The sequence below is a fragment of the Rattus rattus genome, chromosome 13 (assembly GCF_011064425.1).
Source record: "Rattus rattus isolate New Zealand chromosome 13, Rrattus_CSIRO_v1, whole genome shotgun sequence".
NCBI lineage: Eukaryota > Metazoa > Chordata > Mammalia > Rodentia > Muridae > Rattus > Rattus rattus.
This window is the reverse complement of record NC_046166.1, coordinates 67,874,427-67,892,468: the sequence shown is the minus strand read 5'-3', so window position 1 is coordinate 67,892,468 and position 18,042 is coordinate 67,874,427. Positions and strand designations below refer to the sequence as shown.

Below are 18,042 nucleotides of genomic sequence, written 5' to 3'. Positions count from 1 at the left end.
TCTATTTGTTCTGTTTTGACTTTGAGGCAGATTTCTTTATGTGGACATGGCCAGCCCATACCCACATTGATCTGCCTGCTTCTGCCTCCTGGGTGTTGTGATTAAAGGATGACCTAGCCAGATATGTACTTTTAAATTTTAAAAATGTTTTAATTTGTGTGTATTAGAGAGAAAGAGAGAGGGAAGTAAGGAGGAAAGAAGGAAGGGGGAAGGAGAAAAGGAGGCTGAACAATGTGTCACAGCATTCGTGTAAAGACTGGAGGACAAAGGCTGGGATTGGGTTCTCTCCTGTCACCATGCGGGCCCTCAGGGAACAAGCTCAGGTAGTCAGGCTTGGTGACAAGCACCCTTACACATCAAGCTATCTTGTTGACTCAAGTCTGTTTTTAATGTGTGGTCTGAAGACTATTATGAGTTCCTTCTTAGTGGTCTGTAGCATGAAGTCACTTGTCACTCAAGACCTCTTAAAAGCCAGGTTCTGAGAGATTCAGCTCTCTTAGCACCTCTTCTGTACACTACCCAAAGGGCAGTGCGCTCTTCTCTCTTTCTTGGGTGCCATGCACATTTTGTGCATCTGGAGCTTTATTCCTTGTTTTTCTCTCTCTCTCTCTCTCTCTCTCTCTCTCTCTCTCTCTCTCTCTCTCTCTCTCTCTCTGTTTTACTGAACATGAGAAGTACTATTTTGTTTTCCTCCCTTGCTCAGTTTTCTCAGAATTAAGGTAGTAACTAACATGGTAGCATGTTCTCAGCATACAACAGTGACGTTCTAGAGCATGGTCTGCAATGTTCCCCATTACCCTCCCCTGAAACTCTTGGCAGCTCTCAGAGAACTGGTAAGAGTGTGTATAAAAACCCACAGAAGTAAGATTCAACATGAACATGATTTTCCATCAAGAATGGATTGAGAGACTGACCCCTACTTGAGCCCTACAAAATAATTAGAAAATAGGGAAAGATTATAATGAAGTGCTTAAGTGATTAGGGTCAGGCATAAGACAGGCATCTGAGCTCTTTCAAAATAATGAGTTGCTCAGAGAAACACAACTAAGATTGTTCTCAGCTCATCTCCCATTAATGAATTTGCTTCAGAAGGAAAAAGATCCCAGGTCTGTTGGGAACAGTAGTTATGGAGTTGGGAAGTCACGGGCTTTGAACCTCACACAGAGTCGAAGTTGAGTTTGTGGAAGACTGCATGCACAGGTGTGTGTTGTGTACAGGGGACAGAGACATGGGCGTTCAGTTATGTGGGCTTAGTCAGTTTGGTGGGTGGACATGGGTTAAAGTTTATTTCAATAGAAATGAAGCTAATCCATACAGGACAATGTAATGAGGAGATGGTCCTCAATCCCTTGAGTGCGTTTTCTAGACTTGTTTTAAGTTTTCCATCCTCACAAACTTTGTTTGAGATTAAAACATTCCTTTAAAATATGCATAAAGGGGCAAAAGTTAAAGTGTATGTATTCTCTCATCTCACGAGAAGAGAATCCCGAGGTCATTACCACTGTGCCAATACAGACAATTTTGCCTAAGCAGATTCCTCAGGTCTACTAACTGTGCCACAGCTTGGTACATGAGCTCATAGAAGATGATGATGAGTCGTGGGTCCATCCACTGGTCCTGGAAGCTCACTCTGCCTGGGACCCACCAGGGTGGCCATGCCCAGGGCAGTAGCTTTCCAATGCAGTGAACTCCCTGGGTTTAGTGATTCCGAAGTTAATCTTTCTGAGTGATGTGCTCTGTGAATAGTGGCCATTCATTCCTCACTGCAGCCCATTTTCTAGAATGGTGGAGATGGTGTCTTGCTATCATGGTGACATGGTGTTCCCATCAGAACCATGGTTATTTCAAGTAAGTTACAAACACCGTCAGTGAAGCTAGATGAGGTGCCTGACCTCCTTTTAGCCAAACATGACTGTTTCCTTCCCATTGTGCTTTCAATGGCTCCTACTAAACCACACTTCTTCAGTGATCTAATTGCATTCTAGTCTCTGGATCAATAGGTGCAGCCCAGAACGTTGTTCTTTAAAACTTGTCTAGGTCCTGGTAGATGGTCAGTTTTGTTAGAAGCTTATTAAAAAACCAAAAGTGGATATATTTCATTGTTTATATATTTTTATATCCAAAGTATTAAACACCAGATGCTTCAATCCAGGTGAAGTATTGACATGCTCGGTTTGCTTGAGATGGACCAAAAACATGAGGTAGATTTGGAGATATGTTGTAAAAGTGCTGTAGAATATCAGTGATGGGTATCAGCTGTCCTTTAATATTTCATGTATTTTTATTCTTTAATCTTCTTTTAAAGTCCAGTCTTTATCCTCTTCCTGGTCTACCCTCTCACTGTTCCTCATCCAATACCTCCTCCTCATGTAATTTTTCAGTTTTGCTGTAGGTGACCATTCCCACGTGATTTAGGTTTGTTTCTAATGGTGGAGTAGAGGTAAACACGTCTTCTGATACCTTTGCTGGCAGCTTGTCTGCATTATGGTACTAATTCAGCACAGAGCTGGGTCCAATTCAAACCCATGGCTACAGAGCAACCAAATCTTCAGGGCCCAACGTACCTTCACAGGTGGGTGGAGAGCCTTGGAACAACAGCTGTGAGCTGAGCTTGCACGTCAGGGTGTCACTTCCCAACAGTGTGTACCCTGGATGGCACTGGTACTTTACGAAGTCCCCTGAAAGAATCAACCGGATACCCTGGGATCAACATTCTCAGAACATTTGACTGCTGTGACTATGCCAATTATTTGTGAATATACTTACTGTACTGCTACGTAGGGAACTACGCCAATAAGCAAACCATTTCAGAGGCTCTGCATTCGCTTGATGTGTGTCTTTTAAAGGCTGTTTTTAGTTCTTAGTTTATGAAACCTAAAAGGAGACCCAGGTATAGCTATCCCTTTCCTTGACCAATTTAAGCCCTTGTCCTTCTTTCAAACGCCTTGATAAATAAATGGAAGTTCTGTAGATGTCCCGGATCTAAGCAAGGCTATAGAACGGGGTGAAGGAATGATTTCAGCAAACCCAATATGGCTTTCTCATGATCCTGGCCAGGGAAACACTGTGTTCCAATTAGCTTAGCCACATTGAGTAGAGGAGAGATTGGACCATGTGATTTGACCAGCATTCTGCAACACAGTGTGACCATAGGAATATGATTTTGTAAGAGACTGAGAAGTGATGGGGGTCTCCTAATTACACAGCCAACATATACTGTGGCTGTTTCCCTAACAGGATCCGTAGGGACCAGATGACTAATGAATGAGATCATGGCTAATAACAAAGCAGTGGTAACATTTCTAAATATTATCTTTAAGTACATCCTACAGTGACTTTTAATTTGAAGGTCATTATTACAGCCAAATGCATTCTAAATCAAACTCTGAAATTTTTAACATGGTATTAATGCCACAGAGCAAAAGTCTCAAAATGCCAAGAACAAAACGTAAACTAAGAAAGTAAGTAGTTTGCTCCATAGTCTCTATGCAAGGTCCTACAATGTTATACTACAGTTTCTGCTTACAGTTACATTTTGCCTAAAGTCTGTATCAGAAGAGAATATAAGAATTCAGAGCCAATGATGTGGAATGAAGGAAAGCAGAGATTGTTACCTATTTCAAAGTCTTCATCTTCTGTGAGTAGGTCAGCCTGCGGCACTACTGGAGGAGGCGGGCACCTCTTCAGCTGAAATGCTGTAGTATATTGATGAAAAATGATAACAGCTGTGGTTACCTCTTCTGAATGATCAAATTACAAGGCCATGTGCATATGTAAATCACTCTCTCCAGTGACTCACTATGGCTATCAAACGCCTGACAATACCTAAAGCTCAAGGGATGAAAGTGTGCAGTTACTATGACACCTATCATCCCCCTTTTGGAAGACACCACTGAAATCCTCCCACCACAGCCTGCCTGTTTAGATAAGCTCATTTCTCTCTGGTCCTGAGTAACATTTGGGGGGTCATAAGTGACAAGGGGTTGATGACCTTGCCCTTTGCTAAAAAGGACATCATGAGGTCATTATATGATGGTTACTATGACATTTCTTTAGACATCATGTGCATCATGATGGTGTCTACAACAGAGCCTCTCTTCTATCTATGTAGGAATGAACCCCAGGTATCTACCTACATGACCTGATGAAGTGAACTGACAACAGAGATATTGCCCACCACAAAAGCATTCCAGGACACCCTGTCAGCCATGTGGAATAATTCAACAGCTGGATTATGTATGTACATGGGGTAGAGAGCTTTCCTGGGACTCCATGCCACATTCACTGAAATAGAAACAAACTGACCGTGAAAATTGAGGACAAAGAAGCCTCCATTGGAGAAATCGCTGTGGAATTTGAGCAGGACCTGGTTGGTGGAGCTGTATGCTGTCTCAAGGGCAGTGTTTCCACTGAAGACCCCGAGCTGAGGTGAGTTCTGGTCAGGACCATCCCTGAGGAAAAGATGAGGCCATCAGAGAGAGAAGTTTGGTGTTAACAGATGAGGCTGGGCAGCCAGTTTCCCAATAGGGCCCAGGGTGCAGAAAGAGTACGGAGCTGATCTAGGAATCCCAGTGCACACTGACTTCCTCAGAGGTACTTCTATGCTGTCAGGAACCAACAACTACATTTTAAAGGACACACAGTGTCCACTTCCTTATAACTCATTTATAACAAGTTTTACAGTTGAATTCAACACTTAAATTGAAACATGTTTTGCCGTGGCACTGACTTTAGTAATGGGATGCTTGGTGTTTAAGACATTCATTCTCCTGTAGCATCTCTGTCGTTCATTTGCTTTCTGATTGTGGGCAGTGGACATACATGAATTCCTACAACTAGATTCCATGCAAGAGATTCTACATGGATCTACTGCTCATTGGGACTGCTGCTTGGCTGCTCTGCTTTGAGACAGGAATTCTTGGTGTCTCATCTCCACAGCCACTACATCAGCTTCTCAGAACTACCCTGCAGGACCTCCTTGCAGCCTGGGAAGGGAGCTTCCCCTGGGCTCTGCTGCATCACCCACAATGACTTTCCTATATATTGTTCCTCCTGTATTTTAGATAAAATATTTAGTCCCTGTGGTATCTGTTCCTCTGGCCCAGGCTTCTCTCTTTCTCCCTTGCTCCTTGAGCTGTAACAAGAATTATGCCACAATACACCTTCCATGCACACATATATCGTACACAGGCAGACATACTTAGATACTCAATAGACAGATGACAAAAAGACTCAATACATATATAAACATAAAACATTCATACATTCACATACAGATACATACAACATACATATATGACAATCATACATTCATTTACAGACACAAGCAAAGATGTATCGATACATGCATTCTCTAAGTATTCATTTATAAACAGACACACAAACATGCAATATAACATGGATGTTCATAAACACAAATACAATCATGGATACACCACACATGCAGGGACATGTACATACAAATATGTACATATCGTGTATCAGACATCACAAATGTACACAAACAATTCATCTGTAAATTTAACAATGGTACCATCCTAGTACCCAGTGGGCACCTTCTGGCTCCTCCGTCATAGTATAAGGGAGAGTACTCATGCCATCTTCCCCTTTAAATTGCACCTGAGATCTCTAAGGTGCATCAGGTCATTTCTATAGGTCCATCTAGTAGATTCATATTCATTACATCCTGGCCCATATTCCTCTGCCAGACTCGAGGAAAACCAGGCCTGTGCAATCCAGGGTTGAGCATGCTCCAAGAAAATACTTTCGCAAGGTTCTTTCATGCATTCATTAAAGGGAAAGCACATCATAGCTTTTCTTTAAACATACACATACATACACATGTCTGTGTATGTGTACATATATGTATATACTGCCCTTACACACACACACACACACACAAACACACACCCAAATACACACACACAGCCTTCCCCCACACATGCACATAACTGTGGAATACACCAGGCGTAATGACACCCAACAACAATTTTAGCATTCAGGAGGCTGAGGCAAGAAGGTCACAAATTCAAGGCTAGCCTCAGTCACAGAGTAAGACCTTACATTTAAAAAAATTATCAATAATTTAAGTAAAGCAGAGTGTGAAGTAAAGTAATTATGACTTTCCCTAATCTATTCAAATAATCTGTTTATTTCTATCTAATAGCAAACTAGACATATGCCTTAAAACTTCCTGTGTATTGTTTTTGTTGACGATTAGTTTTTCAAGATCTGCCCAGAAAGATCATTGGTAAACATGCAATCTAAGCTAACATATCCCACCCCCATCAAGGGCTGCCATTCCCTGGGGGAGAGGAGTCATACCACACAGCGATGTAGTCATTTACAGCCTCAGTCTGCAGCAAGGTGAAGTTGATGTACACTCCATGGCCTGGAGGGACAGTGACCAGCCACAGGCAGTCCTTCAGAATTGGATACTCATCTGGGAACCCAGGGGAATAAATGGTGCCATTCTGTGATGTCACATTATACCCGCAGGGAGCTGAAAAGGGAGACATTGAAAATAGGCTAAGATGGTGGATTTACAGAAGTAGGTAATGATTCCAATGTCTAAAGTCAAAATTCCCTTCTGCGAGAAAATAACTGTGAAATATTTCTGTTACTTCTTTGTCAAACTTATTCCCCTAAAATCTGGAAACTTCAGGACAATTATACTTATAAGTTATCTCAGTCTCTCTTAATATATTCTTCAAGTCTTCGAAATCCCTCAGGATAGTCATTCCCATATGATTAAAGAAATCCTGTCAGTCATCGCCTGTGGCTGAGCTGATAATCCATTGGGCTGTCCAGTGCAATGGCTTATGTGGAAATCAGACATAAATAGGGAACTAAGTGGTTTTGTTTTCTGCTCCTTTGCTAAAGCCTATTTAAGCCTGTGAAAGACTGGCAGTTAAGCCTATTCCCCTCAAAACAAAGACATTATCAATTCTTTGCAGATCTGTACCTGAGGAAGCAAGATAAACTTTCTTACGCATACTTCACAGAAAATGCAGCCAAATGTACCAGTGTTTGGTTTGTGCAGACACAGCAACTTTGGCTGTATTAAAATTGACATTTATTGTCACCATGGTAACTATTTTACTTCTGGGGAAGTGCGATGACCACATAGCGCTTCTGCCTGAAATGTATGTGCTTGCCTTGTACTACCCTGATAAAGATCATGACTAAAAGCAACTTAGGGAGGAAATGGTTTATTTCAGCTTATAGCTTATAGGCCATCATTAAGGATAGCCAGGGCAGTAACTGAAGGCAGAAACCCAGAGCAGACACTGAAGGAGAGAGTATGAAAGAATGCTGCTTATTGGACTGTTCCCCAAGATTTGCTCCAAATGTTGCATGTATATATATATATATATATATATATATATATATATATATATATATATATATTTCAGGACACTGGACTAGGTCCTGGCCGTTCAATCATTAATCAAGATAATATTCCCATAGACTTTCTTCCAAACCAATCTGAGGGGGCATTTTCTCAATTAGATTTCCTTCTTCCAAGATATGTCTAGGTGTATGTTAAGTCGACCAAAAGCAATCTCCAGGGTTCATTCAAGTGGTGGTGCTGATAGGCACAAGCCAACTTTGAAGGCCCTCCAAAAGCAGGAATGTTGGTCACCATCAAGAATCTTCCATAGCTGTCAAAGTTTTGTTACAAAAATTTGAGAAGATAGATGCAGTGAAGACACCACACACACACACACACACACACACACACACACACACACACACGGGGTGGGGCAAAGACAGACAGAGACAGAGTGAAATAAAGAGACAGAGACAGAAACAGAAGCTGAGATAGACAGAAAGACATACACACAACACATACACTCACTCACACACACATATGGGGAGAGGAGGAGAGAGAGAGAGAGAGAGAGAGAGAGAGAGAGAGAGAGAGAGAGAGAGATACACACACATACAGACAGAGACATATATACAGATAGACACACAGACACGGGGGAAGGGGAGAAAGGGAAATGATAGATTTAAATTCTCAACTTCAGATCACCTGGGAAGAGAACGGGTCATGAAAAGCTTTCTAGAACTTTAACAGCCGAATGATTACGTAGGTTTTGGAGTTAGACAAGCCTGGATTTGAAATGTAGCAGAGCAAACATCCCTTGTAGCCTCACTTCTGACCATTAGTCGATGAAGGATGGAGCCACCCGATACCTGGGATCTATAAATGTTCTCACCACACACCATCCTCACCAGCCACTTAGTGTCCTTGAGGACAGAGCTCCCACCCTCTCCAGACCTCCGTACTGAGCTTTTTTCTATATAGACAGTTTGTTTTCCCACTGTCTAGCTATCTGAATGTTGGTTTTTAATCCAACGTATTGTCACCCCCTCCTTAGAGTCTTCCCAGGGACTCTTGTTGTCTCATCTATGGGGTGGTTCCAGAATCTTTCTCATCATTCTCTTGGATATTGGATGGCAGAGATGGTGCCCCTTCTTGGGTCCAACAGCCTCCTTCTACTAGCGTTTATTGGGAGATCTGTTCTCAGTGGACAGAAGGAGCTGACAGCCCATACAGCATTACATGTACCGCAGGGACTGGCTGCATCAGCATCCTTACATGTTCATGGGTGTTAACTTCACATTGACATGACATGATTTCCCTTTTGACCTGTTGCTTTTCAAGTTGATCCTTTCATTACATTGTAAGCACTCAACATGTAGGGTCATTTCCCATTGTAAATGCAGGTGGTATACAGATATTTGCGGGCAGAACACCCATACACATAAAAAGACAGATTTTAGATACCAGCAAATTTGAACTACATTTATAACTACGAATGTACCTTTATTGTCACGTTACATTTAATTTAAAAAATTGTAGTTTTAAAGTATATATTGAAAATTATAAATTTTTTGAATTGATTCCTATGCAATTATGTTAGTGGCAATAAAACAGTCATACTTTGAGTTGAGGGTGGTGTGTGTGTCTGAAATCCCAGCAATGGGAAGGCAGAGGCAGGAGAATACATGGGATCTGAGGGCAGCCTAGATTAAATGGGAAGAGAGAGAAAGGAAAGCAGGAAGGAAGGAAGGAAGGAAGGAAGGAAGGAAGGAAGGAAGGAAGGAGGGAAGGAAGGAACAACAACCTGAGTTCATTCCCCAAAACCAAGGTAAAGGTCAAAAGAGAGCACCAACTCCACAGTTCTCTTCATACAAGTGTCATGGTGCATATTGGGCAGCTAGAAACAATGACAGAAAATCAGACAGAAATGCCTTAAGTTTCTTATTAAAAGTTATTTTTCATGTATTTGCTTCAGTAGATATGTCTTTGCATTACAGTTTTTAACTTATGTAAACTAAATATATACTAATTTTATTTGGCAGATTCTTATTCAACTTACCCTCCAAATATTTTGAGCATATTAATATGAATTGGTTTGGTACACTGGTGAGAGTGGTTACATTCAAGTCTAGCATTATTCAATATGACTGGTCGGAACTGGACAATTTCTAATGTAGATAACCAGAAGTTTCTCCCAGTACCTACATTTTTCTTCTTGAGATTTTTGAGTCTCACAGGATTGGACCTCTGAAGACAATATTCAAAGTGCCTGCCCTGTACAACCAAGGACAGAGCTCCTGCCCTGCCCAGAAGTAGGGCCTGGCTGAAAGGGTTAGATTCCGTGGATTACAGAGAACATGCTGAGAGAGGAACAGGGTTTCGGGATGCTCTGTTCTCAGCACAGGGCAACCCTGCAGTCTTGAACAGAGAGTGAATAGCATCACCATAGTATATAATCCTTAACAATTGAGGACTCTAGTTTTAGCATTTCACAGACAAAATGATTTTTTTGTGTTAAAACTGCATGCTAATTATGAAGCAGGACAACATTTGAAATGTAATTAGGTAAAATAACCAATAAAAACTTAATCCAATATGGAGAGGATGCTGATACACTTGTATTGAACGCTTCTTAGAAAATCCCGTGTACTCCTCCTAATTGAATTCAATAGTTATGATATAATTTGGCAACACTGTTATGCTGCAGGATATTTTAAAATTTGTGATAATGCTAGGAATTAATATATACTGCTGCACTTGATCTTAGCCAGATCAAGCATCCTTGCTTAGTAAGGGATTTGCCCAGAGAGTTAGACATCTTGAGAGACATCTCAGAAGCATGCAGCAGCCTCTCCTGAATGGATAGTGCAGAGACAGCTTGGTCCAGAAGGACAAGCTGGGAGACTTAGGATAATCAAGCAGTGAGTTGTCCCGGTTACACATGGCTATGCACATAGTTATATCAGAAATATTTGCGAATGGAACTGGATGGAGTTCCCAAAGCAGACAGTCAATATATTATCTTGCATCGACTCTAGAAAGCCATATAACTTCCTTGGATAATTTCAATATCTATTTCCAGTCATATGCTGCACTGATGAATTTGGAATCCCCATGGAAGGTAGCCTGTGTGACCTCAGTGTTAGGAGGGGCAGAAAGACCTGATGGATCACTGATCAGCCAGCCAGTCTAGCTTTTCAGAGAGTTTTGGACGCAATAAAAGACGTTGTTTCAAATAATTAGTTGAATAAAATAAAATCAAGAAGAAAGGAACCAATGCCCTAACCTCCTCACCACACACATGTCCATGCACACTACACCCAGATAGATACAGATACGCACAAAAATATTTTAAATTTAAAGAGGACACCAATAAAGATGGCATTACATTTAAACTACACCAAACAATGCAGACTCTTAATTCTTCTCAGCAGTTTTCTCCATCTTAGAAAAACCAAGCATAAAAAACAAAATAATTAGTTTTCCGTTAATATTAATGTAAAACCAAGAAGTTGACCTCTTCTGCGTGAATTAAAAGGATCCAAGTTGAGACTTAGAAATCAAGACAGATAGAAATCCTGATAATTTCAAAGTAATTGAGAGCTGCCAATCTGAGTGGGTGTTACTGTGGCTGTTCCTTTGGTTCGTCTTGGTGAAGATGGGGGCTGAATACATGGTCTTTCCATGTTCAGTGACTGTTGCACGGAACTGTATCCTGACCCCTGAACAAGAGCTTTCAAAAGGAAAGTAGATGGAAATACTACTTAAAATAACTTAAGGAGAACCAAACAGACAAAAACTCAGACTCATTCAAGAAGTTATTTCATGTGTTGTAGATTGATGTCATTATGCAGATGAGGGCTGGCACAAGTCAGATCAAGGCCATGATTGGACAGCAAAAGAATAGGTGGGGACAAAGTTTTTGTAGGGAGGGAGAGAAGAAGAAGGAGGGAGAATCAAAATGGAGACAGAGAAGGATGACCCAGATCCCAGTGGTCCTGAATTGCCAAGGTAGCTAGGATGGATTTCTGTAGACAAATTTATCTTATCTAGGTGGGCGATTTATATCCTTATCAATTGGTTGTAAGTTGTGTGGATGTATTGTACATTGAGTATTTAACATTTAAATCTGGTTGTTGGCTTACAGTTTGTTGAGTTTTGATATTCCCTGGTAGCTGGGACCAGAGATCCAGGCTGGTCAGGGCTGGCCAGTGTGACTAGCAATGGGAGTGGAGAGACCACTGTGGCCAGAAGATAGCTAGGCTAATATGGCGTGCTGCCTCACTGAAGCCAGCTGCCTCTGAGATAAATTAAGGTTAGTTCTATATGGCCCTATGATGCTAGAATTAATGCCAGGGAGTGACCACCCAGGTCCAAGAGTACCAGGGGACCAGCGTGGAGAGGTGACACATGGGAACTAGTCATGCCCATTTTCTAATACTACCATAATAATGAGTAATTAAATAAGTATCTGAATTTTTAAATACAGCCAAGAGACTTCTGATTTTTATAGTTGTTCTTAAGATTATCAGAATGGAAAATACAGGTGAGATAAGGTTTAAAAGCATACCTTATTTATTTATTTATTTATTTTCCTACTTCACTAAAAATTCACAGCTAGGTACCTTCCCTTCCTTTGCAATAGAAAGGCATTTAGCATTTCAAAGGCCGTGGAGTTGGAGATTTCATTATTATTCATTCGAAGATGCTGCATCTGTAATGCAGGATCCAGGCTTAGCAGTAACCCTGCTGTAGACCCCTCTTCCTAGATGCTCCACATCGTAGGTTTATTTTAGCTTGGCATTGCAGAGATGCTCAAGTTATCCTAAAAGTCAGGATGCCCCAGTGAGGCAGGGCAGCATAATTTCCGCTCAGAGGCAGAGCAGGCTGTGAGCTTAGAACGAACTCAAAAGATGTTCAGCTTCCTGATGCCAGCCAGCAGCTCCTAGGCACCGGAGTCACCTTCCGGCTGGCTGATGGAAGTAGGCTGAAGACAGGATGGTGCCCTTCCCTGTGTCCCTCAGGCTCCTGAAATAATGCAGAGCCAAGAAATTGAAATTTCCCCAGGCCAAAGTCTGGGAGAGGGAAAAGTCCTGATTGGTCAGTGGTGGTCAGGACCAAACCTTGACAAGAACTACTTAATTATTTATACCTCTTGCCCTTCTGCCTACATCTAAAGCTCAGGTCAGGACCTCAAGGATGGACTCCGTGGTTGGAGGTCACCATGCCTTTTTTTCTCATCCCAATATGCCCACAAAAATGTCACAATACTTCTGTCTTTAGTTGGTCCATTGAGAAGGGGCAGCCAAGCCTAGTTCTATAGAACTGCCAGGGCTCAGGCACTGACCCTAACAACTCGGTAACAGCCTACACCGTTAGACTTCTGTTTACTGGAAGAATTCCTGCTGTGTGATACTAATGCCGTCTCTTCTACCTCATGTGTTCTGTCTCTGAGCAGCAAATGTTGTGAGCTCAGCTATTCAAGAACATGAACAATTTATTTTCTGCGACACAAATGCAAAGTGAAATTGCTATAGAAGTTGAACAGACAACAGTGTGATGATTAATCTCCAGGTCAAGTAAGGGAGATTTCAAGCCAGCATGGAAATAGCCTCTGGGCGTACGTAAGTGGGGCCTCCTACATTTGAGTAATAGAAAAATCTACCCGAAATATTGGCAGTATCACCCCATGGGCTGGTACCTCCTCTCTGCTTCCTACCTGCATGCCTCGTGACCAGCTGCCTCCTGTTCTGGCCACCACGACTTCCTCATGGAAGGCAGATACCTTCAAGTTCTAGTCAGAGTAAGCCTTTCCTTCTTTAAGTTGCTTTTGTCAGGAAATTTGTCACAGCAACAAGACTAATAAAAAAAGACTTACCAGGATTAAATCTGTTATCATTACTGTCCCCTGTATCCACAGGGAAGGTTAAGGAGCCTTATTACCACCTGTCTTCTTTTTCAGGGCCTGTAGTGATTGACAGGCTCCTGTGTCTGCAGCTAAGATTTTAGTGTTTGTCTAGTGTTGTTTAGTTTACTGTTTAACACATTGTTGTCCTTATAATCTTCTTAAGTGTAAAGTCTGTATTCTTTAAATTGCCTATTGTGTAATATCTTTCTAAAATATTCATATAGTATATTGTAGAACCTCGATGCATATCTGCTGGCTGAAATAATGAAGTAAGGCATATTCACTGAATAGCCCCTGTGAGCAGCTCAGTTACCCACAGGGGAGATGAGGCACCTACCGTCACACCGTGGGAAAGGGTAGTTCCAGTTCCTGTCAGTGCCATGCTGGCAGGTGAGCACAGGGTGGCCTAGCAAGATGTAGCCCGGGTAGCACTCAAAGGAGATCGACTGGCCCACGCTGTAATCGGAGTTGATCATGAACCCATTCTGGAATGCGGGTGGGTCCGGGCAGTTCTGTAACTCATAAGCTGAAAGGAGAAATAGACAGCATCAAGCTCCCAGTAGAAGTTGGGCTCAAAAGGACTCTAGAAGAGAAACATAATGTAAGTGCATTCAGCTCCTAAGGATATAAATGTCTAAAACTGTCCCTTCCATCCTGAATAAGTCAACTAATAATTAGTAGGAAGAAAATTATAATCACATGCATTTAGTAACCACTTAGTATGTGCAACCATGGAATCATGGTACACACACAAAAGGAATCTGACAAGGTTTATTGCACTGGCAAGGAATTGCCTGTGTAAGCTCCCTTAGAAAGTAATAGAAGCTATGACGAAGACACTCGTCTGAAATGCTGAGTGAACATCAAGCTAGTATTTCTCTGATTGCAATGAGACACACCGTTGTTCTCCCTGCTTCCAGATCAAACCATGTTTTGTTTTGTTTAACTCAGTCATTTAGTACAAATAATGTAGGAAATCCTCTTCATTTTATTTTTCTAGAAAAATAGAGCTGTGGAACCACAGAGCTAGTAAGTACTCTTTGCATAAAAGCTATAACAACTATTGTGGTTTATCATTAAAATAATTATGTTCTACTGGGTGTGGGTTTTCATATCTTTAATAGAAGCGTGGAAAGGAGAGGCAATTGGAGCTTTGTGAGCCTAAGGCCTTCCTTAACTCCAGAGCGATTCTCTGTCTTAAATATATAAATGTGTCTGAGTAAATATTCTAGGATGACAGCATGCACTGCTCCCAAGCTATGGCTACAAGTTTACTCGGGAACCAGGAATGTGAGCTACTCCACACATCACATGTGATATGGGCTAGTAGAGTCTCAGAGCTAAACATCCCACATGCTGCTGTCCTTTTGTCTCTGGAGCTCTCAATGGATTTAAGGATATCCTGACTCCCTTTTCAAAGTCAGGTGACATAGTGTAGAAACCACTGTGGAAGAAGTGGCTTAGTCTCCCTCCCAGGAAGTGCATAGGCTCCTGTGCTGAATTTCAGTAGGTAGGGAGGTGGTGGTGGAAAGTTTCCAGAGATGGGGGTCTAATTAGAGGAATGGCCATTGGTGCATAGCCATGATGATTATCATTACACAGGTCCCTTCTTCGAACACGTCTTCCTATCCACCTTCTCCACACAATCTCTTCACCATGATGTTCTCTGCAAGCATGCAGGAAGGACACAGGCAACCATGAACTGAATTCTCCAAAACTATCAGCCAACATAAACCCTTTCCCCTAAGATGCTTACTTCTGAGATTACGTCACAGTGGCACGGAAGTAATTAACACAGAGACTAGGCAAGCCCGTCAAACACTGTTAGAAAGATCAGGAGTCCTAAGAATCCTCTCACTGACAATAGAGCCCAGAAGGATAATGGAAAAGATATCACAGACTTGCAAAAGTGTGAAGTGGAACCCAGAGTGCATATGAACTGTCCACTGCACCGTCTGAGGCGAGTGTGTGGCTTGAAATTCATAAAAATGTACTGGAACATAGTCTGGGCTGTGATGCATCGAAGATAAAGTCTTTCTGTCTCTCTATGAACAACTTGAAGTTGAAGGGGCATGTGAGAAATCAAACCAAAGGCTCACAAGCCGGCTAGGGAAATGAATGAGCAGACTGCAAGGAAACTCATCGAAGGAAGCCTGAAGCCATGGCTGTAGAATGGGGAGCAGATAGAAGCTTAGGCCTAAGAGGCCTAAGAGGCAGAGACCTCAGGGTCTCAGCAGTCCTACCGAGGCCCTGTGGGAAGATGCCAGGTGGGCATATCCAAGAAAGGCTGGCTGGAATCGGAAGGATCTGTGTGCACTCTCACTATAGAGGGTCTTGAAGAACAAATGCCACACATTAGGGAATATGAAATTTCATCATTATCAATGGTTTGTTCTTATTTGGGGGAGATATTACTATAGTGTGCTTTCTCTTCAGGATGACAGTATACGATGGTCATGGCTCATTGGCTCTCTCATCTAAAGTGACATAATTGACCATCACCCTTTGCAAGAGCAATCAGGACAACATCCTGGAAGACTGTATTCCTATTTTCACTAGCAGTACTTTTTAAAGAAATCTGTCCAGGGGATAATTTCAAAGTAGAAAAAGCTAAGCATTTGAGTAAGTCAATTGCAGCATTATTTACATTAAGGTAATCCAAAAGTCTAAACGAATACTATCTGACAATACTGGACACACACAGTGCAGGGCTCACTAATTTACAAAGGTGTGGAAGAGATTCCACCATTTCATTTCCTAACTTGGTTCTTCCCTTGGGGTAGTGAGTGTCACAATACCCTCTTATGATTGTGGGCAGTGACAGGGAGCCTCAGATCCCAGCTGGCTCTGCGGTTGCTAGGAGAAACCCCCCACATTCTACAGTATGTTGTGATGCTAATCTGAGATGTTACCTAGACCTGTGTGTTAAATACATCTTTAGCTTACAATACTGTTATCTTGTTATGGTTTCAATATGAAAGTCCCATAGGCTCATGTCTTTTAACACAGTCTCCAGCTGATGGCCTATTAGGGGAGGTTGTGGAAACTATGGGGAAGGGCTAAATGACTAGAGAGAGTCAGCATTTTGGTGACTTTCAAGGGTGACACCAATTCTCCAGTCTGTTTCTGTTTCTTTTCTTTATTCACATTTATTTAATCATGAATATGCATGTGTCTCTATGGGTAAGTGTCCTGTTTGTGAGTACCCATGGAGGCTAGAAGTGTTTGACCTCCTGGAGCTATAGGGGCAGGTGTCTCAGCCACCTGACATAGGGGTTTGGAATTGAATTCTGGAAGAAACACGCATGCTCTATCCACAGCTGAGCCATCTCCCAATGTTGCTCTGATGTATACTCAAGCCCTGGTGTCCTGCTCAAGCACATTGGATCAAGTGACCATGGCTTGAATCTCTGAAACCACCCTTTCCTTAACATTTTTATAGCAGGCATTTGGCCATGGAGGAGAAGGAAGTAAATAATGGGCAGCTTACAGTGTAGCTTCAGGATGGAACAAAGGAGCTGAGATGCCTGTGTACTATGGGGACACATTCTATGGGGACACATTCCAGTGTATGTCCTCTTGTTAATTGTCAGCATCAGGAAGATGCTTCATAGATGGCAATGGCAATGGAATTCCATGTTTGATCCTGTCTGTAGATGGCAATTTAAAAAAATTCTAAATCTGAGCTGTCAGCCTGACTTGCCTTTACAAATTACTATGTATGTAATTCTGTAAATTCTCTAGTGTCTATCTCTAGTGTCATCCTCAGTGATCAAGAGTGAGAAAACACAAATTACAAGAGATTCTAGAACCTCAAATATCTCAAAAGAACCCTTGGCCTTGGACTAGAGTTGGGGAAAAGCTTTAGAAAAGATAAGGGACATCCAAAGTGTTGGGCAAAACAGCCCAGCATAGGGTAGGGAGCAAGCAGTCTAGAAGAAGCTGAATTCAGTCTCAGAAGTGAGTGTTCTGCTTTGCACAGGAAAACACCTGTGAAGAAAACAAACCCGGCTCAGAAAGGCACACCTTGTACAGAATCCATACAGAATCTAGACTTAAATATATGAGTAGAAAAACCTCCTGGTCAAGATATTAGACTCTATGGCCTGTGGAAACCAAAATTTCCTGCTGAGTGGTCAATTGTTTTAACTAAGGACCACCTCTGTGGATATGAACTCACCTTAGGCAGTGCTAAGAGGGTGGGCAGAATAAATAATGAAGTGGTGAATTTTTCCTTAGAACCCAACCCTAGTGAAGAAGCTTATGGCCTACAGCCATGTAAAACATTAAGTCTGTCTGCTTTCCTGGATAATTGGGAAAAGCATCTCTTTCTCTCTTTTCTTTCAGTCTTTCTTTTGCAAGCTCATTTTCCTTAAGACTCTTGGCTTTTCTTGCCTAACCTTTTGGATGTCCCTTCTCTTCTCTAAAGTCTCCCTCCCTGACATGAGGCTCTTTGTTCACCATGTGTCTGACCTCCATGCTGATTTAAAAGTCATAGCTTTATGCACCCTCTTCACTGTCCCTGTTGTACAGTGGCTGAGATTACAGCTGCCTGCCCTGAGAATTTTTTTCTTTTAAACTCTAATAAAATGGACTTAAAGTTTCTGTTGATTCAATGGTGGATTCTTTAACTAATGGGACTAGTAACCTCCAAGGTGGACCCTGATCCATATCCTCACATACCCTTCCCTGTTATCTACAATCTGTTATTTGACTGTGAGTCTCCTTAGACAGCTCTGTAAACTACATACCACAGGGCTACCTCTGCCTCTGAGGGGCCTCCCTATTTTGAAGGCTGTAG

General features: G+C 41.9%; 1 protein-coding gene across 1 annotated transcript in view; it reads right to left on the bottom strand.

Moving 5' to 3' along the window:
• Csmd1 (CUB and Sushi multiple domains 1) overlaps positions 1 to 18,042 on the bottom strand; it is a 1,514,424-nt gene that overhangs the window by 97,122 nt on the left and 1,399,260 nt on the right. The window contains exons 42-46 of the mRNA XM_032918494.1: positions 13,579 to 13,767; positions 6,325 to 6,502; positions 4,306 to 4,451; positions 3,615 to 3,695; positions 2,565 to 2,678 (exon numbers count right to left, since the gene is read on the bottom strand). Coding sequence (XP_032774385.1) covers positions 2,565 to 2,678; positions 3,615 to 3,695; positions 4,306 to 4,451; positions 6,325 to 6,502; positions 13,579 to 13,767 — 708 coding nt within the window. The remainder of the gene's footprint in view (positions 1 to 2,564; positions 2,679 to 3,614; positions 3,696 to 4,305; positions 4,452 to 6,324; positions 6,503 to 13,578; positions 13,768 to 18,042) is intronic.